The sequence below is a fragment of the Pogonomyrmex barbatus genome, unplaced genomic scaffold (assembly GCF_055798465.1).
Source record: "Pogonomyrmex barbatus isolate J1 unplaced genomic scaffold, ASM5579846v1 scaffold6, whole genome shotgun sequence".
NCBI lineage: Eukaryota > Metazoa > Arthropoda > Insecta > Hymenoptera > Formicidae > Pogonomyrmex > Pogonomyrmex barbatus.
The window spans coordinates 581,076-604,026 of NW_028297160.1; the positions used below are offsets into that span (position 1 = coordinate 581,076).

At 34.7% G+C, this 22,951-nt stretch overlaps 1 protein-coding gene across 9 annotated transcripts in view; it reads right to left on the reverse strand.

Annotated features, from left to right (window-relative positions):
• Positions 1-306: 306 nt before the first annotated feature.
• Positions 307-22,951, reverse strand: part of LOC105426115 (uncharacterized) — a 115,767-nt gene continuing 93,122 nt past the window's right edge. For all 9 annotated transcript variants that reach the window (XM_089082720.1, XM_089082718.1, XM_089082719.1 and 6 more), the window contains 5 exons: positions 11,279-11,420; positions 10,730-10,866; positions 10,439-10,642; positions 9,818-10,106; positions 307-9,403 (listed from right to left, as the gene is read on the reverse strand). In XM_089082720.1, coding sequence (XP_088938846.1) covers positions 9,113-9,403; positions 9,818-10,106; positions 10,439-10,642; positions 10,730-10,866; positions 11,279-11,398 — 1,041 coding nt within the window. In that variant the 5' untranslated portion in view covers positions 11,399-11,420 and the 3' untranslated portion in view covers positions 307-9,112. The remainder of the gene's footprint in view (positions 9,404-9,817; positions 10,107-10,438; positions 10,643-10,729; positions 10,867-11,278; positions 11,421-22,951) is intronic.

Below are 22,951 nucleotides of genomic sequence, written 5' to 3' on the forward strand. Positions count from 1 at the left end.
TGTTATCAATGTCGCTAAGCGAGAACATGCGTTCGATTACAATATTCGGATATAACTCCGTTCGACTCTCTAAGCTATCGTCAGAATAATAATCATTTAAGTTATGATGCACGTTATCGCGTGGATTGCGTGTATTTTCCACTTGCGCGGGGCTCGGAGGACTCAGACTAAGTGCATGGCGGCCTGTATTACTATGTAACCACTAACGTTTTTTCTCTCAACGTTTGATTGATGTCTTCATTTTTGATATCTATTTTATTCTCTTCTTAATATCTATTGCACTCGCTTTAGTTTTCTATGACTTACATTATGGTTGCAATTCGCATGTTGTCGGCGTAGCGTTTGCTCGCTTGTTGCGATAGGTCCGCGCTTTCTTCGGTGTCGTTGATATGCTCGCTGGTTGCTCTACCGGGTGTCCTTGCTGGATTGCACGACTGTCCTTGCGTGACTTGCCCTCAATTTTGTCCTCTTTCTAGAATCCAGGTCTCAGAAGGAGTGCGATGGCTGCTTCCTCTGGTTCCGACACTATGTACCCACTGCCACCAATCTGTTGTGCCGCTCCGGACGCAACCAAGAGGAAGTGACGGAAGAGGGAAGAAAGAGCTACTTATCCAACACTTATTTTATTGAATAAAAAAATTTTATTGAACACTCTCGCGTTGGTTATTTCGGTCCGACAATATCTTAAACGTCGCGTATTGTTATATTATTAACGTCTATGTAGTATTCATGCGTCTGAATCTCTGAACATCTGCTGATTACTCTCGTCGCTTTTTATTGGTCCGCTGTTACGCGGCCTCGGCGTCGTGTCGAAACATTATTTGATACATCAGTGTTTCGATACGATGTTATCGGAGTCAGCGTCCTTGCCGAATTGCACGTCGGTTTGTTGCATTCGGCAAGGGCGCGCATTGTTCCCTTATTTTAAACTTATTTTAATTTCTTATTTGATAATTCTCGGGTTAGTCAGAATCCTTGGGCTTCTGACTGATCAGCGATGTTACGAGATCGGTTTGCGTCATTTAGGTTGCGGCCTCGCAAACGAAATTTATTTAGCAAATTATTCATGTTACTGTATGTCTATTTTATTGCATAAATTATTGGTACACGGGCCTAATATTATTTCATCTTTTAATCCCAATAGGCTTACCAGAAGAAGCATTGGAAGCCAGGCACAAAAATATTAGACGTTTTAGAGGATATCACACTAAAAAAACTTCCCATGTTAACACAAATAAAAATCTGATGAAAATGCTTCTTAACATCAGATCTTAAATTCTCTTCTTTACGAAAAAATAAATCTAACGAAAAGATTAATTGGATCATAATATATTTAATTATTAATAATAACGATCGCGAAAAATCCTTAGAATCTGATATGCCAACAGATTTAGATATAAATAAAATATTTGAATCGTGAACAGAAAGTGACAAGTACTTTTTTTCAGACAAGACGTTTTTCTATAATATTTAACAAATTATAATATATTTTAAATATTCATTTCAAAATAAAAAGGTTGTGTTTTGTTTCATATATTCTAAAATATATATTGGTTTAAATAATTATTTATTTTTATGTTAATATTATATTTATATTATGTTTATGTTAAAATAAATAAAGTGATATATAATATTTTTATTAAAATAATGATACACAATAATTCAACTAATACTACTAATAAAAATATTCCTTTTTTTCAATGTTACACAATATTAATATAATACAATGACAGCAAAATTAAGTAACGCGTTTATAAATACGTAGCACATAGGTTAATATATTAAAAAGGAAAAATAAAATTTAGTTGCGTTATATTTGGGAGGTTGATTTTTGAATGCATTTCCTATATATTTGTTACACTGTGCGTCGCATCAAAATCTTTTCGGGACGAATTTTCGGTCTGGAACGGGACTTAGATTTTGCTGTGGCTTGGAAACAGGGAGTTCCCTGTTCTGTCACCAGCAGTGGCGGATTTTACACACAAGAGCCTGTTTTGGGGGCTAAGCTAAGAAGCGCCTTAGTTAGTGAAGAATCTTGTGTGCTTCGGAGACGGGAGCGATCAGAAGCTCCTGGCTTTCTATGTAGTGCTCCAGGATCGCTTTCAGGTATCAGGATGGGTATTTACCAAGATCATTGGATTGTCTGCTGTCTCGCCAATAAAAGGCAAAATCACCTGTCGGAGTCAGCTAATATACCTGAATCGGCCGTAAATCGGAAACAGGTCGGCCGAACTCGGATTCTGAGGTTGACTACGCCAGGGATGATTTTACCGAAGGATTTGCGAATTTCGCCACACGAGCTCGGCAATTCTAAGTATTTGTTCGGTGACGCGGTCGGTAATGGGACCAGCGGCGGCAGCTCCAACGCGCGGATTGTTATGATACACGCGCTATTCAAATTATAGCATCTATTGGTCGACGCAAATTTGTTCGACGGTGGGATCACGGAGGGATCGCCGTGTCGATACCCTGACGGATAGTCGCTCGAGAAAATGAGATTACAATTTATGCTGTTTTTAAATTATAATCTAATTACGGAGCGGGAGATGATTCGAACGTATCGTTATAAGTGTTAAAGAAAAAATGGCGCGCGCGAAATGCGCGCTTTGTATTGTTCTAGTAATAAAAATAAGGCATTTTAATTGATATCAAATATCAATATCAAGGTATTTGATTATCGAATTATTGTAAAACCGCTACGTTGTAAGTCTGTTAAAAATGGGCACGTGGTTGGTAATATAATTGAATTTATTTTATATAGAAAATTTAGCAACCAAGATCTTGCTTGCCAAAGAATTGGCTATGACTCTTACAAAATTATATTTATTCGGTATCATAAAAATTTCAATTATCGGTATGTGATGTCCAATACAGATAATCATTAGAGTTTTTCAAAATATTAGTATTACAAAGATAGAAGTATCTACAATATAAGAATACAACTGCTGATGAATTTGATTCAGTATATATTATTTGATTTAATATATACTGCAAATCCTTGGTTCAATATATTGCATTATGCTTAATTATTTTTGAAATAATTGCAATATACTTATGTTATACCTAATACACTATTCTATTAATGTGAATTGTAATATAATTTGAATAGTACGTGAAACATTGAAAGAAAACATTATAATCAATTAAGAAGTAACATCACCTTGACAATTTAAAAAAATCGATTTTTTTTGCACTAAAATAGTTTCTTAGGGTCTTAAAAATAAGATACAATTGAACCTATATGTGATGAAAGGAATTCTTTTCCCCTCTTTTTTCGAAGTTTCGTGCGGCACTTCGGCGCCTCGAATGAGCGCGCAGCGGCGAAGAAGCAGGTATAGCAGGTGTTGGAGCTCTTTAGATAATGGTTTCAGTTACCTGGTAAGTTGTAAGAAATTTAAAGAAGAAATTGACAAGTTGTAAGAAATTAAAAAAAACAAAGGATTTGGCAGAAAAGGAAAATTAACGAGCAAGCTCATCGACGAATTGTCCCTCTATTATGGATTATCCATTCGTTGAAAGTGATTCTGTTGAAAAAATGCGAAATGGCAATAGGCAACGCTATATCATAAAATTTCGATAGACGAAAAATCGCAGCATGACAAGTGCCCGAGCGGCCCAGATACATGATACTCTTGGCAAAAGGCAAAAGTTTTCAATACCTTAGATTTATACACACATAAACCGGCTATGTTTGATGAAGTTTTCAACGCAATTAAGCCTATACGAAGATATAACAAAGATTTAACCAACGATGGTCTTCTTAATCACTGCTTAGGAGGATATACGCAGAACAGCAATGAAACTTTAATACCATTGTTTGGTCCATTGCGCCAAAAGCTCATTCAAGCGGGAAAAAAGTTTGAATATTGCAGTGTTTTTATCCGCCTGTACTTACAATGATGAGATGAGCAGTTTAATGCAAATTATGCAAATATTAGGACTTAAAATAGGCATTAACTGCTATAACTTCTGCAGACGAGCAACGCATACAACGATAGGAGCGCTCATTGAGAGATGGCTAAAGAGACTCGATCTAGGCCCAAATTGTCAAAAAAAGAAGAGGATGAAGAAAATTCTCTTCTTGAAGGACAACTGTATGGGGCAGAAATAGCAGAAATAGATTAGAGATAAATTTAAATTTACCGTTTTTATAAACAAAAAAGAATTACTTAAACTTTTAAACGCGATTTTTTCAAAACTTTTTTCCGAACTAGCGGACATATAACTCAAACAAATATTAACTGATTAACTTGAAATTTGGTGCATCTTCGAAAAAACATATCTCAAGAAACTACGTAGGGATTTTTCGATTAATTAAAAACTTTTTTATAAACAAAAAGGCACAATCTTTTTCCATTAAAATCGAATGTTTTTCGAAAAATCTTCACTATTTTCACAAAAATCAAAATTTCGAAAATTTCCTACGTAGTTCCCTGGCAAATTTAATGTACATGTAATTTTCAAGGATTTGGCAGAAAAGGAAAATTAACGAGCAAACTTACGACGAATTGTTCCTCTATTATGGATTACCCATTCGTCGAAATAGTGATTTTGTTTAAAAAATGCGAAATGACAATAAGCAACGCTATATCATAAAATTTCGACAGACGAGAAATCGCAATGTAAATGTAATTTTCAAAAATTTTTTTTTTCTTCTAGCTCAAAATTTGCAGCTGCTACCTGTCCGCTAGTATAGCGCGACCTTTCAACTTTAGCGGTATATTTAGAAATTTCTGAGCATCATTAAGAAAAATAAAAAAAGATTTTCATAAGGTATAAAATGTATATAATAAAGAGCAAAAAGCGAATTATTGTTTACTTTATTTATTTTCACACAAAAGATCCTCAAAATTTAGTCAAGATGATGTTACTTCTTATGCGTGTTATATAAATATAAAATATACATTTATAAATGCAATATTACTTAAATATAATATATTGTGTTATATAAATATTTTTCCCAATCATAATAAATGTTACAATATTATTTTTATGTTGTGTAATTGTTATAAATCGTTTTTACTATGTTATTGCTATTTACATTTACTATATGTTATTATTCATATAAATAGGGCGATTCTGGAGGACTATTAGTTAATGCTGATAATTTTCTACTTGGTATAACTTCATGGGGAGACAGTTGTGCTGAAAAGGATTCGCCTGATGTCTATACCGATATCATAATTCTTCAAAATTAGAGATAAAATCGGAATTAATGCTTAAAAAATTGTAATATACATTATTTGAAAATACAAATACATTGTCAAAACATAATTATATCAAATTACAAAATGTTTGCTTATATGCTTCAAATATTGCCATAATATATTAAATATTAAATGTCCGTAGATATTTAATATCTACGGACATATTTAATTTTAATTTGACACAAATAATTTAACATAAATTATTAATTTGTTTTATAAAATCTAATGCTATTTATTATATTCTGTAAAATTTTTAAGACTTCAATATTTGTAATGTAATATTAAATTGTGTACCACACACACACACACACACACACACACACACACACACACGCGCGCGCGCGCGCGCGCGCGCGCGCGCGCGCACACACACACACACACACACACACACACACACACACCACACACACACACACCACAATAGTAAATAAAAAAAAAATATATATATATATATATATAGCAAATAGCAAAATGTCAGCAGTATGCCTGTATTGTGCGAGCAGATCCGATTATGACTTCGCAGCAGATTTCTATCTAGCTGCTGCTTCCCAATTAAGCTTAATTTTTTGCGGCACACCTTCTCATCACAGAATAATGACAAAAATGTGATAAAAATTGAGCATTGCTTACTGTCTCATTATGACAGCAGATATGTAGCAGATATCATGCAAAGTTTGCCATATCAGATACTGGCAGCGGAAACGCAACAGAAATCAAGCATAGTGCCATCACAACGTGACGACAAAATTGCGGCAGATATATGGCGCGATCTGCTTTATCAGCTGTGTCGGTAGAAACGCAGCAAAAATCAAGCACAGCGTGCTATCACGATATGACGGCAAAAATGTGGTAGAAATCGAATAAGGCTTGCTAACATAACTTGTTAGCAAATTAACAATAGAAATCGAGCAAATTCTGTTTCGTAAATATATAAATTATTATTAATACTAAAAAATTTTGAAAAATGTTTATTATTTTTTCTATCTCTTATTTTAAAAGAATAATTTTTAATTATTTTACTAATGATGAAATTAATATATTTTTTACAGCACAAATAAGTTATAAAAAGCTTCTTAAAAATATAAGTTATGATCCTTTTGATTCTTATATAACGTATCAAATAATGTATCAAACATTGTACATTTTATATAATGTACTATTTGGACTTCCGTTTCCGGAGCGGATGTGTAGGGAGTAGTGTGTCAGCGTGATTTGAGAGAGGCGTAGTTGGGTGAAGGAAGGTGTGCGAGGGCAAAGAAAAAGGGAACGAGAAGTGTGAGGGAGGGAAGGAGGGGAGAAGGGCAAGAGAGAGTGGAGTACGTGAAGTCGGAAGCAGAGGAGAGGTGGCCTGATGTGGGCAGAGGGTGAGAAGATGTTTGATGCGAAGAGACGGGCAGGAATTAGTCAGAGATAAAGAGAGGAGATAGAGGGTCGATCACTAAGGTGCGTGGCGCATGGGCCTTAAGGCGCAAATAAGAAGGCAGGGTGTGCGTCACGGCGAGGCCCGAATCAGTCGTGAAAATTCGTAATTATTTTGCGAAAAATATCACCTCAGCCAGGAATCGAACCTGGATCTCCTGTTTACCGAACAGGTCTCATCTTATCCTTTCGACCACAGAGGCATGTGATGATATTTATCGCAATAACGTGTTTAGAACAACACGTCAATAATACAATGATATATACATATATATATATATATATACATATATTACAATATACATATATATATATATGTGTATATTCTCTCGAATTCCCACGACCGGTACTCCAGAGTGTAGAGTGGAGCCGGAGGACTTGAAAGGAGCATAGGACTGGAGTAGAGAGAGAAGGATAGTCGCAGAGAGGAAAGAGGAATCAAAAAGGTAAGAGAAAAGATAGCGAGGGAGAGGAGGCAAAAGGGAAAGAATGAGAGAAAGGGAGAAAGAAAGAGAAAGGACGAATAGTTGAGGAGTCATCGAGTTGTTGAAAAGGAAGAGGGAGTTGGAAGAGGAAGTAGCAGGAGGATTAGTGAGAGGGTGGGGAGAATGAGGAGGAGCACTGCTTTCAGAAGAGTAAAATAACTACGGGATCGCCGGTGAGAAGAAAGGGAGGGTATTATTATTGCATTAAAGGCATTGGAGGACTAGATGGAGAAGTTCAAGGGGAAGTGAAAAAGGATGGAGGATAGTCTGGTAGGCATCAGGAGGGAGCTAGAAGAAATGAAAAGAAGTGAGGATGAATGGAGAAGAAAAGAATGGAAAAGAGAAGAGATAGGAGAGCTGGAGTTAAAATTGGAAAAAGACTTAAAGATAGGGGATGGAATGAAGAAAATGGAAGAGTTGGAGGAAAGGATAAGTTTTTGGAAAAGGGAGATGGGAAAGTAGATAGAGGTAAGGGAGGCGCTGAGGAGGTGGTGAGAATCTTGGAGAAGGAGAGGGAAAGAAGAGAGAGATATGAGAGAAGGAATAACATAGTAGTTAACATAGTAGGGCTTTTAGGAGAAGGGAAGGGATGCAAGGAAAGGGGTGGAGGAGGTATTTAAGCAAATAGGGACGAATGTAAAGATGGAGAAAATAAAAATGATAAGGACAGGGAAAGAGGAGAAGGGGAGATAGGTGGTAAAACTGAAAGAGGGAGATAAAAAGGAAATAATGAGGAAAAAAGGGCTTAAAAGGAGAAAAGATATGGATCGAAGATGACTTGACATGGATGGAAAGAAGGTCCAGGTGGAAATTCAGGGAAGTGATAATGGAGAAAGAGAGGAAGGATATGGATAGGGAGCAGTAAAATAATGATAGAAGGGGAGTGGTTTTGGGACGAGAGGGAAGAGGTGTTGAGGGATAGGGCAGGAAGAAAAAGAGGTGACGAAGAGAGGAGGGGTTCGGAGGAAGGGAGAAAGAAGGTATAGTGGAGCGGAAGGTTGATCAGATGGGGGGAGAGCCGGAAGAAAAGAGGGGCGGAGACGTATGGATGGAGGGAGCGATGGAGGAGAGGAATAGGAGGGGAAGAGAGACAAGGAGGAGGAGAGGGGAATAGGGGCAGGGATTGTTACAAGGTTGTATTTTGAAATGTAGCGGGATTGGGGAATAAAGATGGAGATTTCTGGAAGGATTTAGCGGATTGGGATGTAATGTTTATTGAAGATGTAGGTTGAGAAGAGAGGATGGGAGAAAGTAAAAGGAAAGTTGTCGATATAATTGGGAAGTGCAAATGGTAAAGAGGAGGAACAGAAAAGGTAGGGCGATTAGGAGGATGATGATTATACCTATCGAAATTTTGCCGTCACAATATGATGATACTCTGTTTCTGCTGCGTTTCTGCTGTCAGTATCTGATGTTATAAATCGTGTTGCATTCTTGCTGCATTTCTGTTATCACAGTGTGAAAGAATAAATATGTCAGATATTTACTACATTTTTGTAACATGTCTTAGCGTATCATGCTAAATTTTGGAGTATTTTCTATTAAATACTGTGGCAACACAAAATGCTTGAATTCTATATTTTGATGACAAGCTTTGTTCAATTTTTGCAGCATGTTATGATGCAGAGTTCGATATGTGCTGCATTTTTGCTGGCAGTATCTATACAGGAGCCCATGCTGGATTGCTGCTCGATTTTTGCCAGCATAACATGTATCATAACTTCGCAATTTGTGCTTTTGGTATGGTTTGCTATCTGGATATATATATATATATATATATATATATATATATATATATATATTTGTTGATATTTAATGTATTATTATTCACTGACATTAATAAAATACAGAATGTTGTTTCATGCAAAAGATAAATCATTGATAATTGTTTACATAGATAAGATTTAAATAAACCTTATAATACATTATACAGCCAAAAATAAAAGAAATATTAAAATATACTAAATGATCTAGAATTAATATTTAATTTACATCTGATTCTTATTTTAATTCTATGCTTTTTCCATCTTCAGAAATAACAAATTTGGAATCTTTGTAATATAAAAGATTGACAGATTTTTGAATTGACCATGCTTTGTAACCAAGTTTATAGAATAATGGTAACTGATCGAATCTACCAGCTATTGCCAATGAATTATTGTAATCCCATTGTTGATCCATTAGTTTATGTGCATGTTTCTTTTTTGAAGTTTTTAGCATCGAGTTTTCTAGCATCACATGTTTTGTTGGTAAAGTTATTTGGCCTTGAAGTAGAGTCAAAAAAAATTGCACCTAGGTAATAAAAATTCAAAATATGATATTAAATTTATGCATAAAAAAGTTTATGCATAAAATTTTGTAATTAAATTTATTATATTATTACGAAAATTAATTCAAATTTTTGTTAATACACTTTTGTAGTTATTTGCACATTTTTATTACATGCGGAAATTATTCAATGTATATTATATATAAAAGATTATATATAATATATATTGGTTAAGGTAATAGTTATTAAAATAACTTTATGCAAAATATTAAAATTTGATAAATTTAATATGCGTAATGTGCGTATGCGTGCATACATATGTACATTATTTCATATCAAATAAGCAATTCTTTTTATTGATCAGTTTATAGCTAATGTATGTCATAATTGTTAAATTACACGTAAAATTAATTATCATGTTGTTGGACTCGAAATACCTGCATATGAAACATAGGAAACGGTACAACATTGGAAGGTATACCAATGATACACATTGAAGGATGCTCGATATTTATGAGATGTTTATAAAGCGGAGTTATGTAATTACTCTCAACTTGTATGCCACAATTTTTGTCTAAAAAAGGAAAATTGTACTTGTATCCAGTACAAAAAAGGAAAACGTCGATAGTATCGATAATGGTGCCATCTTTAAGATAAAATGTAGTTCCGTGTATGCTTTCAACACCAGCAACTTGTATTATGTTCGATGGTAAAGAACTTATTAATCTGAAAGTAAACAATCAAAGTAAGAAAGTTTTCAATTAAACTTTGTTTCTTTCTCATATCATTTATTAATTAAAAATGTAGTCAAATGTAATTTCGATTTGTATTATGTTTGATGAAAAAATTTATTAATCTGCAGAAAGTATAAAAATATACAATAAAAAATATAGAAAACCCTCAACCATATTTAATTTCTTTTTAATTTTATTTCTAGTATTATACAATAGTAATTTAATATCTATTGTACAAACAACAAATATAGTCAATAATAACAACAATAATAACAAATATAGTCAAATCGTAATTAATTTTTAACAACTTGATTAGTTGCTTACTTATCGTGATTGTGACTTAAATACACGCGACTCGCTTGATTAGACAAATCGATTCCTATATCGATACCGGATGAACCTGCACCCAGTATTAATATATTTTTACCGGAAAATTCATCCGGTTTTCTATACGAATGGCTATGCAGTATTAAACCTGAAAAACTTTCGATACCAACTATAGTTGGTACATACGGATCAAAATAATGTCTAAAAAACGGATAAAAACGATTATTTACTTCAAATTATTAATGTAATCGACAATTTTTGATCTAATCAGTAATTGCATTTTCTTACCCATTACAAACCATAATTGCATCAAAATAACGTAATTCCATTTCGTTTGTTTTTAATTTTCTTATTTGCACAGACCATTTATTTTGATCGCAATAATCAGATGATATAGATTGAACATGTTCAACTTTGATATTAAACTGAAAAATAAAAACTGAATAAGAAAAATTACTGAATAAAAAAATAATATTGTTATACAGGATGATTTATCTACAACAAAATCGGAATATCAAAAATTAAATTTGCTAAACAAAAATATTATATTTTAAAACAAAAGTTATATGATTTAACAAAAGTTATATGATTTGAAGGAGGATAAATAATGATAAATTCAATTTTCAAAAGAAATCAATTTTTCAAGATCATATGGAGGTCATCTCCATTCTTTTATATGAAATAGTATGATTTTTTTTTACATAATATTCCCCTTCAGATCATATAACTTTTTTTCAAAACATTTTTGCCCGGGTTCAATTTTCAATATAATCCGATATTTTGTTTTAGGTGGATCATCCTCTATATATTTCTGTATCTGTAATATAATGAAATTACATGAACATGTCGATATATGTCAAAATGCTGAGCATAATCTTTTAAATATTTTAAAACTTCTTGGTGATTCACACAACTCCGTTCTTGTCCTTCCATTGTCATGTAATCCGGAAAATTCATAATTTTTGCAGGCAAATTCGTTCTATACAACAGATCAAAAAATATACTTGACATTAGAGACTGATTAAGTCGACGAAAATGACACAGATTTCCTAAAGAGACACCTTGTTTCCCGAACATTAAAAGTTGCAACTTATTAATATCGCTAAAAACATAATCTGTTTACAAGTAATCTAATGATACAACCCAAGTGATACATCTAATTTTTTTCAAATTTAGCACAAATATAAGAGCTACAAAAAATATTTTACACCTATCTTTCGATTTTGATCTAAAGATAGTTACTACCTATTTATCCCCTCCATATTTAGGGATTATTTCCCTATTTAGGGAAATACTAGAAAACGTGGAAGAAATGACACGCATGTGTGAAATGCACTTCTTAAAAAGGCAAAAAAGAGCAGTAAGACATTGAGGAAAGGGCAGAAAGGTAATCAATAGAAAGAGTTATAAAGGAACATTGGGAAATAAAGGAGAGTGAAGCAAGGAAGAAGAAAGAAGCAGGTAAATACGGAATCATAAACGATAAGATTATGGTCAAATTTTCGCTAAGAACGAAAACAAGGAAATAGTTAGGAAAGGAATAGAGCGAAGGAATATCGGAGATAGACGGAATTAATACGACATTTAACAAAACTCTCCGTCAAGGCAAGATCGATAAAGTAGAAAATAACTGATAGAGAGACATATACGAAGGCAACAGTTGATCGATAAAGCAGGAAATGATAAATATTGTTATATCCGCGGCGGTCATTTCAAAACTCGCGCACACTCTCTCGCATTTCCGCACACTCGCGCAATTCAGGAAGCCGCACTCAAAATAATTAACACTTCTTAGAAACACAAGAACTTTATTAAAAGCAGAACAATCAGAATACAGCGAATACATGTCCGTTCGCTACGAGACACCGCGCAACAAAAAACAATCTCACAACGTAACCGTTGTCCCGGAGAGCGCTTCGCTTCTTCTCCAAATGGTGGCTTGATTCTGCTCAACCACGGAAGACTTGCGCAGGCATAACAATATATAACGAACAAATAAAAGGAGAAAAAAAGGAGAGAAAACCAACGAAGCAGAAAGAGAAAGGAAGCGAAAAAGAGAAAACAATCTTAGATTGTTTAATTTGAAGATCCAAAGCGAGGAAAAAGGAATCGATCATCATGTCAAGTAAAAGAGAAAGTGAAGAGGAAAAAAGAATAAAGACGGGAAGAGAATTTTTAGGAAAGTTCGAGAAAGCAAGGAAAAACAAGAAAGCTACTAGGAAGAAAAACAGGAAAGACGCGTCTTGCTGTCTTCTCGTGCGTCTTCCTTTGTTTTTTCCTTGCAGGAAGAAACAAAGGGAGACGCACAAGAAGATTGTAATATAACAGAGGAAAGCATGACGGAAATAAAGGAATTTATGATGGATAAGTGTCGGTCCACAATAGGTGATTTAAGCTTTAAGAAGTAAGAAATTGACCAATTTTAATCGAATATGAAAAGAATACTCGACTATGATTAGTCAATTTCTTACGGCTTAAAGATTAAATACTTATTGTGGACCGACACTAAGAGAAGAATTGAGAAGTGCTAGAGAAAGAATAATAAAGGAAATTAAGAATGAATGAAAAAGGAGAAAAAGGATTGGCAAAGAAGAATTAAGGAAATAAAGTACAAAATAGAAAATTTAGTAATGAGAGAAAATAAAAGAAAAAGTCAGAAAATTAGAAGTTGCAGAAGAATTAAGAAAAAAAAAGAAATAACATAGTAATAAATGGATGGAGGGTTCCAAAAAGACACCGGTTGGAAATAACAGTGAAAGAAATGTTGAAGGACGAACTCAAAGTCGATATGGTTGTGGAAAAAGCGTTCTGGAGAAGAGATACAAAAATGGTAACGGCAAAGATTAAAGACAAAGAACAAAAAAGAGAAATAATTTTCTTCTCAATCGTATTGCTCGTGTCCGAGTGGTGATCTGTCTTATATATTTGCGATGCGCACGATGATTATACACAGGTATATGGGACCTACAGTTTAACGCCGCACGCCGTTCCGAACGGCAAATTATTGGTAGAGAAATATACTAGATAAAGTTACTCTCAGTAGTTTGTCGTTGTCTTCCGAGAGAAAACAAGTGTAAATATTTTGACTCTGTCGGGGATCGAATCCGGGACCTCTAACATAATAGACGTGTTGTCTACTATGCCACGCTCTTGAAATAATGATAACAAAACTTGAAAGGTAAGAATATAGTTATAGATATGATTTAACTTAGAAAGAGAGACAGGTACAGAAAGAAATACGCATGAGAGCAGAAAAAGGGAAAAGAGTCCTGAGAGTCGATTGTGTATCTTTATCGACTTTCCTCACTTCTCACACTTTCATTTCACATGAAAAAATACGCGCAATTGATTATGAGCATAGTGAAAATACGATATTCCTATGCTCACGAGAGTGAAAATCACAACTGCAAGTCCGAGCAACGGAATACAATTTGTCATATAACTTGATGTTAAAAAATATCGACTGTGTAAATAATGAATGTTACAGAAAAACAAAAAGAATTAATCATGCTACTTTAGATAATCTATAACATATAAATATATGTATGTATTTATGTATATACCATAATATTAAATTATAAAATTATATATTTATAGATTAATTTTATATATAAATTGTAACGTATGTTGAATATATTATAAGACTTTGCAGACATTGAAAGAAATATTAGGAACAGAAGTTAATATTAAATGTTTTTTAAAAAAATAAAAAATTAAAAATACAGATTAAACATAATGCATAATGGATACAAATTAAAATATAAAATATATAAATATATCATATATCTATATCATATATTTATAGCCATTTCGCATTATATTTATGAATTCCTATATTTTTTAAATATTTTTTAATATTTAATATTTATTCCTGTTCTATTTCTTTCATTATGTGCAGAGCCTAATTGTAATTTAATATAATTTGTGTAAATTATCAATATAATTTGCTCATATCCTGTACAATTTGAGAAATGTATTATCCGGTATGTCAAACGGATCTTGTATATCCCTTAATCTTTTCTTTATTATATTTAAATTTCTTTGGTGCATCTATTCCCACTTTTTTCATTTTCTTCCATCAGCGACATAATAGTGAAATCCATTATTTTTGGTATTAATCGATGTACATATTATCGTCCTAAACTGTAACGATGCAAATTCGACACAATTTGACTGAATTCGACATTCAAAGTCGAAGCAATGTCACGTGAGAAATATTGCATTTTCACTATGATGAAAATCACCTAATCAAGTGAGAACTTGCTTTTACCATTTTTACTAGATTTTACGACATACAATTGAGCTTAAGGTGAAGATTGAATACAGGAAGCTGCAGATCAACGAGAAGAAGTTTGGAAGGTAAAAGAAGGGCTAAAAGAGCAAAATTTTTGGAGTAAACAGAGCTCCGTAAGCTCACAAAGCAAACGGAGAGGAGGAGAAGAGCTCATATAGTTATTCCGCCATAGTCGGTGAGAACTGACCGCGAAGAAAGGCAGGGCAGAGATGAGATAGCTGAAAAGCCGAAGAAAAACAAAACACAAATCAACGACAAGAAAAGAAAAGAAAGCACAAAAAAGAAAAAAAGAAATAAGAAGACAAAAATAAGAAAAATTAAAATTGGTTTTTGGAATATTGCAGGATTGGACAACGAAAACGCACAAATCTGGAACTATAAAAGAATTCTACATAATTCGGAATGGTGGAAACGTGGAAAAAAGTTGGAACAAAAGAACCCGTATCAAAAAGCTTTAATTGGGTATGTCAACACGTCAAGAGAGAAAAGAATAAAAGGCGATGGTAGGAATCATCACGTTCTGAAGTACCGTTCGTGAGAAATCGAGAATATATATGTGTTACGTCCAGCCAAGAATAAGTTGAAAATTGAGAATTAAAAATTAAAAATGCAAACGGGGATACAAATGGGCTTGGAAGGACGCGAACAGCTATTCTCTCGAAGGCCAAGCGTGGAAATCTGTCGAGTCCGAGCGTACTGATAAGTCTCGGCACTAGATCAGCGATATGAAAACGCTACGATGCTATTCTACAGTGCGCTGGTCGGATATTTTCTGGTCAAGAAACTTAATTCTTCTTACCAGGAATAGACCTTGTGCGATCAATGGGATGGGGAATAAGACGAGGGGTTTTAAGAGAAAAGAGAAATTAAAATTAAATTAAATGTTTAATATGGTTAATGTTGTACATGTTTTTGAGAAGCAAGAGAAATAATATAGGCGAGTAATGTGCATGTATGTTATCGCGAGTGTTACAATCATTCGGCGGCCATCGGATAGGATTTCTAGTAGGAAGAGTGTGAGTGTAAGAGTGTATTAAGCGATGATCCTATCCTGTAATACAATACAAAATATATTCAACAATAAACTTAAATTAATAAAAACGAAAATATGACATTATTTAGTCGATATATGTACGTGTATGTGTATGATGGAAAATTAGGGAGGAGAATAGGCTTGGATTTGTTCTGAAGGAGAGGTTAAGAGATCGAATAATTCAAGGAAATCTGTTTCAATATTAGGAAACAAGATTGTTCTCTATCATTGGAGAATAAAAGACCGAAGGGGGATAGAGCTTCGAAGTCAATGATAGATTCGGGGTCAAAAGCATAAAATGAATTTTCCGAGGTACCGGTAGAGAATTCAGGGAAAAGTTGGGAAACGAGTCGAGAGAAAATTCAGATGAGAAAATAGTAGAGGTTGAGTGTGAAAGAAGAGGAGAGGGAGATTCAAGAGGGGTGATAGAAGAGGTTGACGGTAACGGTTTGACAGGTTGTTTCGTTGGTAGATGGTTTCGTTTCGCTTTTCTGTTTCTGGTTTTCAACGCCGGGCTCTATCACTATAATGACGATGGGGTCGTTTTAACAAACGGTCAGATTGTCAAATTTTAGAAGGGGGCATTCCTAATTAATTCACTAAGAGGAAAAGGAGAAAATGAATAAAAAAAAATTTGGCACATGATAAAGACAGGAAAAGAAAACTAGAAGAGACAGAGAGAGAGAGAGAGAGAGAGAGAGAGAGAGAGAGAAAAGAAAAGTAAAGTAATCAAGAGCTTTCAACGAGATTTAGAGGTCTCTGGCAGTCCGTACCGATAAGAGATGTTAGGAATCTGGGTAGTTAGGCAGGGTAAGACAGGATGCGAGTCAGACAGGATGTTTACGTTAGCTATTGTGTCTCGCTCGTACCCGTTGTATGCTTATGCTTGATATACAGACTTGCAACAGATCCAACCTGAGAATTTATAATATTTAATAATATTCTTTTCATAAAAGCTCGTTCTAATATACTTGAGTAGTTGGTTACAATTCTTTTTCGCTTCGTGTCTATCTTATTAATAAAAGGTCGAAACCAATGTTCTCATATGAGAGAAAATATTATTACTAACGCTTTTGGAGAAAGAAAAGAATCGTGGAGTCTACTGGACGTAATACATGTATATATGAATATTGTAATATATGTATATATAATATGTATATGATATCGTATTATTTAACATGTTGTTCTAAGCACGTTATTACGATAAATATTATCACATCGGTAATCAAAAGGTAAGATGTCTGTCCGGTAAGCAGGATATCCAATTTCAATCCCTGGTTGAGGTGACATTTTTCACAAAAATAATAATTATGAATTTTCATGACTGGTCGGGTCCCGCCGTGACGCATATCCTCCCTTCTTATTTGATGAAAGTAAATCGCGATTACGCGAAGATAGTTAACAGACTCGCATTTAAATGCTATTATTCGTTTAAATTACCAAGATAATAACATCCGATATATTGCAATTATTAAAATGGTAATTGTAAATCAGATACAAATTAAATGTTACTATTGTTATATATTATAAATTTTTATATACAATATACAATTCTTATACATTATATATTGTTACGTCCGTGGTTCTAGTGGAAAGATAATACCTTTCATCAGGAGGAGGAGAACTCGGATAGACGCACGGAACCTTTTCTGTTCTCACGGAACGACGTCGTGAGGTCGATCCGCGAGTCGAACGCGCGTTAAGGGGCAGGAATCGAGTCAGCGTCGGTGACGTTATAACCCTTACCTGCGCTCGCGCTATCGATGGTCCGTTTTTTGGTCAGAAAATCGAATCTCTTTTACCAAGGATGGACCTCGTGCGATCCTCAGGGAGCCGTGAATGGTTCGAGGTCAAGTTTTAGGGTAAATAAATTGAGACGGAATTCGAGTTAACTGATTTAATAATAATAAAAAAAAAAAGAATTACAATGTTATTCGCAAATTTTATTGTGTACATTAAAGTGTTGAAATACTGGTTACAAAAAAGAAAAAATTTTTATACGTAAATTTTGAATAATAATAAATAACAAACAAACAAAAGAAAATCTGGATTTTTATATATCCAATTATTCCAATTGGGGTAAAAAAGTGGTGATCGCGAGCATGTCGATGGGATCGGGTTACAGGTGTGGCGGGGGATCAGGGTGAGCGCTGCGGAAAGCTTTGACTGGGACGAGGAAGGGAAGAGGATCACGGGAAATGTACATAGGGATGTCGGGGATATCGGTAATTTGATGTTTTGAGATCTGATCCCAAAACTGGCTGTCGGGAATCTTGAATCTTGAATCTTCTTTTAATGAAGAAGATGCCAGGAGGTGGATGGGTGGGAGAGCGGGGAAATTGACGAAGGAGGTCGTAGAATTTTTCCACGTCGAAGTGCTCTGGAGTGCACTATTTCTCAAAGTCGGCCGCGGAACGGAGGGCGGTGGCGTATTGGTGTAGAGAGATGTTAGCTAGTCTCGGTTCTACGTCTATCAACTGCTCCGCGAGTTCTTCGGCGTGTCCGGTTTTGCGACGAATCCGCTTATTAAACTTCTCCCGACGGTGTCGCAATGCCCGTTTCATTGGGTTGTTCGGGATGGCTTTCGTTTGGTTCACTATGTAAATAAGAGTCAGATGAAAGAGAATGTGAGATGAGAGTGGATGAGAAAAAAAAAAGAAATTGAGGAATCGTGGTAAGGCAGCTTCACCGATTCAATCGGCGGCTTGTCAGGTTGGAGTGTTGTGGAATCGAGGTAGGCAGCTTCACCGAATTAATCGGTGGCTTGCCAATTTGGAATGTTGGAGTATTTTAATGAAACAACTAGGTAGAGATCGCGAACCAAACAGCCAATCTACCGCGGGAAAGGAGTAATAAAATTGGACTTACTCTTGTCGTGGTGGGCGCTGGTGATGGGCGAGAAGTGTGGTGCCTGCGCTGGATCGTGGATCGTATCACACATGAATAAAGGTATCGCACACAGATTCTAACTGAAAAAATTGGCGCCAACCTCGGATGGTCCCGTCCATCAAAACGTGGGGCGATGTGAAGAGAAAAGAGAGCGATCCACTCCAAGTCGCGGTTTTTAAAGGGTTCCGAAGGGGTGGGAATATCTGAGGGCGTGATGGATTTCCGCGTTGGCTTGTCGAATGATAGTTTAGAAAAATTGTGAGTATAGAGGAAGGAGGGGAGCGGTGTTCTGTAAATTGTGGTTGTTTTTATATTTCCAGATTTCCTAGCGAATGATGGAATTAGTTAGTGAAAATTTTCCCGCCATTCCACACCCTCAATCATTCATTGGTGTGGCCGCCAATGGCCGCTAATCGTTTCTTCTTGATTGGCGTTTCCCTTAGTTTCCCCACCAATTTGGGGAGTGTCACTCTCGAACGATTCGACGCATTTCTTATCCGTTAGAAATTTGCTTTTGTTAATATTTTTTATTTTTATTGGTATGTCATAAACTTGTTGGTGCCGACAAAGCTGTCTATCCCAAGAATTATATATTTTTTTTTTTGATAGTGAGACGTATCTCGAAAGGAATTTTTGTTTATTTATTTAGGTTTATTTCTTTAGATCGCTTCGAAGCGCTTCATTTTCAGATTAGCAGCCATGGTCTTTTTTCGAAAGAGAAGACTTCGTGAAGTCCCTCGGACGTAACAATATTATAATCTTTTTATATTTAATGTTAATTTTTTATTCTAATCATATTTTCTATTTTATAAATAATTCTTTGATAATAACATTTTATTTTATAAATTATGTTTCTATATTTCATGTTGTTGTAGCCAGGTCTACAACCAATAATAAAAGTAGTCCGCATGGCAACAAAATTAGGTCGCATGAATCTCGAAAAGTCTTTCGAAAGATGACACAAATGTGTAACCGCCGAAATCGCGACCAGTCTTTCGAAAGACCGCAGAAATGCATCGCGAGAACATTGCGAAAAAGCCTATCAGCAAATTCCTAAACTTGATGATCAAACCGAGCGTAATATTGATTAATCAATATCACGCAACCGATCGACGCAATCGATCAGAATGCTGACCGGGCATCGATCAGACTATATAACCGATTACACAAGGCGGAATAGACAGAGTCTAGAGTCGGGAATCAATCAAGCATAACGTGTCGTTCGGAATCGTTATTATAATTATCGCGCAAGATAATACACGAGCACAGCGAAGTTCACGCGAGCCGTACTATCAACGTCTCAGGTGACATATTCGGTCGACGGCCGCCAGAGTAACGCGATACGCGCCCGCCGACGTCTAACCGTGTGTGAAAGAAATAAAATAAGTAATACTAAATCCAAGAAATTGTGCAATTGTTAAATAAACCAAGTAACATAAAGAAAGTGTGTTAGTGATTTCAAGAAGATTCCCTTCCATTCTTTTGATCCTGCTCGGAGTCCCAACTCCTTAGGCTTAACGAACCCGACTATCTCTAAAATTAACGTTGTAGCCCATCCGGGGTACAACAATGTTTTTTCATGTTTTGTGTTTATAAAAATATAATTCCTACTTTATTTCCTTTACTTATATAATGTTCACTTACATAATGTTCTTTACTTACATAATTATTATAAATATGAAATTATAATATAAAAAAATGTTTGGTAAATATTTATATCAGGGGACAGCTCCGATGACTTTGACCTTGATATATGTTATAGAGGTGATGATACTGATAACCTTCTCCTCATAACTTAATTGGCGATCTTGTATAGTTTTTGAGATATACTTATAAATGTTAGTAAATTTTTACATTAGGGGACATAATTCCGATAATCTTGATTTGAACATGTATTCAAGGACTGTCCTGAGTAACAATCAAAAGGTTTTAACCAGTAGTTAATGTTTATTAAAAAGTTATATACAGAGTGTCCCAAAAAATGGTCAAGCAATTAAGCAATATGCAGAGTAGACCAAACTGAGTCGAAAAGTCCTGTACTATTTTGCGATTTTCACAATATTGAAAAACAAAGAAATATTGAAAAGCCAACGTTACTAGTCAACAAATCACGTTTGAAATAGGTATTTTACATGGCAAAATCTTGGAATTCTATATCCGATTTGGGCTAAAACATATTTGGTTATTTTAACATAGACAAAACATTTCGAAAACAATGCATCTTCGAAAAAAATATTTCAAATAAAAATTGTAAGATTTAAAGAGGGCCATCAGATAAGTTATTTGAATTTTAAGTCCAGGATTCATTTTGGGCTCAATAAGGTCCAAGTTGATTTTTTCAACGAAAACGCTTATGTTTTATTGTAGATTTTTATTCTATAAAAAAAAATATAGAAATTTTGTTCCTGATAATTTCTTGTTAAACCTCCTCCAATAGGTAAAATAGCGCTCAAAACTCTCTTATTTTGAAACACGTTCCGGCCAATGAAGGTGAGACCAATAGATTGACAACATATTATGTTCTTTCAGTTTTATTACTGCTAAACTGACAATTCTCGGTATTCGGTACTCATAATTAATACTTCTCGATACTTGTTAAATAATTTTCCCTCCGCCTCGACATTTAATTCGGAGGACTAGTAAATAAGTAATACGTAATATGAGAAGCATAGAATATGGATCGCCCGAGCACTTCCATGGTTGATGTCTTCCTCCTTGCTCCTTTTATTTTTTTCATATCTCTGCGCTTCACTTCCTGCTTTCCAATAGCTTTCATTATCTTCTCGATCATCAATTCTTTCACAACGGTCTCCATGCACTTTAATGATGATGGCCTCTCAGTCGTCTCAGTCTTTTCCACGACTTCTATTACGGTACCTCGCACAAACGATGTGAGAATCCACAACCTTTATTTTAATACATAAAAAAAATCGCAGACTCGGTGGCACCGTAATGGGCGCCTCAAGGTTGCCATTGCCTGTTTTGAAACTACTCTCCGTAAAATACCAAAAAGGTCTACCGTCTAGTTGTAAAGATAGGATTATGATCAAACATACTATAACGAGCTCGATCATGATCATCCTTCTGGATACTAATTCTAGACATCAAGCCTTCTGATCTCCTTTGTCTGGTGGTGTTATTGATAAGCTTTCTCTCCATAGATTTATTCTTGATCTGTTGTATTGTTTGTTTACAATAAAAGCTTGTATCATGTACACATACTTTGCATTCTGATATTTTGCGCATAATTAGCATTGTTAAGGTTATCGCATTGCTTTGTCAAAAGCATAAGATCTCGATTGACATCAATCAATGACCAGTTCAGAGTCTTGTTTTAACATTTACTAAAATGTTAATGTGTGAACAAATAAGTCAACAGTTCAATAATCAAGAATTGATGTTAGACACCTTGAATATTGATCGCTCTGATGAAATTGACAAGGATTGCAATCTCCATCGAATAAATCAGACGATTTCGATGAAGACTACGTTTCAGAATTATCAGAAAAGAAACTACATCAGAAGTTTTTATTACTCAAGAACAGTTTTTGAAAGCTTACAAAGTACTGGATGTAGAAAATCAATGATGGACTAATTATCATTAATAATAATAAATTTCTAAAAAAACGAAATCAGAAAATCAGAATTGATCCAAGAAGTATAGTTATATCGACAAACAGTTACAATTTGTGCCATTGGATTCAGTGCATCAAAGAGGGAAAAGAATGGAATGTTGGAAAGATAATGTAAATTCAAAAGAAACACGACCATCTGATAGTAACTAATTGATGTCTTCACCGATGGGCACTTAATTTGGTAAAGTCTAATAAATTCAAGACTGAAATTTAAAGCTTCCAACAAATGGCTTTTTAACTGCAAATTTTCGCATTCCACTTAATTACACAAGGGAAAGAAAAAAATTTCTGGACCAATCAACAAAACATCGAAAAGAAGAGTATAAAATTTGTAAAAAAAAGTCTAGGAAATGGTCAAGGAAGAAAGTTATTGTCCATGAGATCATCAATTTTGACCAATCACGCTTCAACAAGCAACTAAACAGTTTCAGAACACTTGCACAAAAAGGCGATAAGCAGATCTACTACAATGTTAGCTCAATACATGCTTTTACCTACGTGATATTTTCCGTCATTAGTATATCTGGTATGTTTCATTCGCTTCTATACTTGAAAAGCTAGGTGGCCATTGCTCACTTTCCAACTCGTCTTGGCTGTGCTCCAACTATTCCGATAAATATTTTAGTTCGAGCCGGCAATGATGGGCAAGAACGATTTGA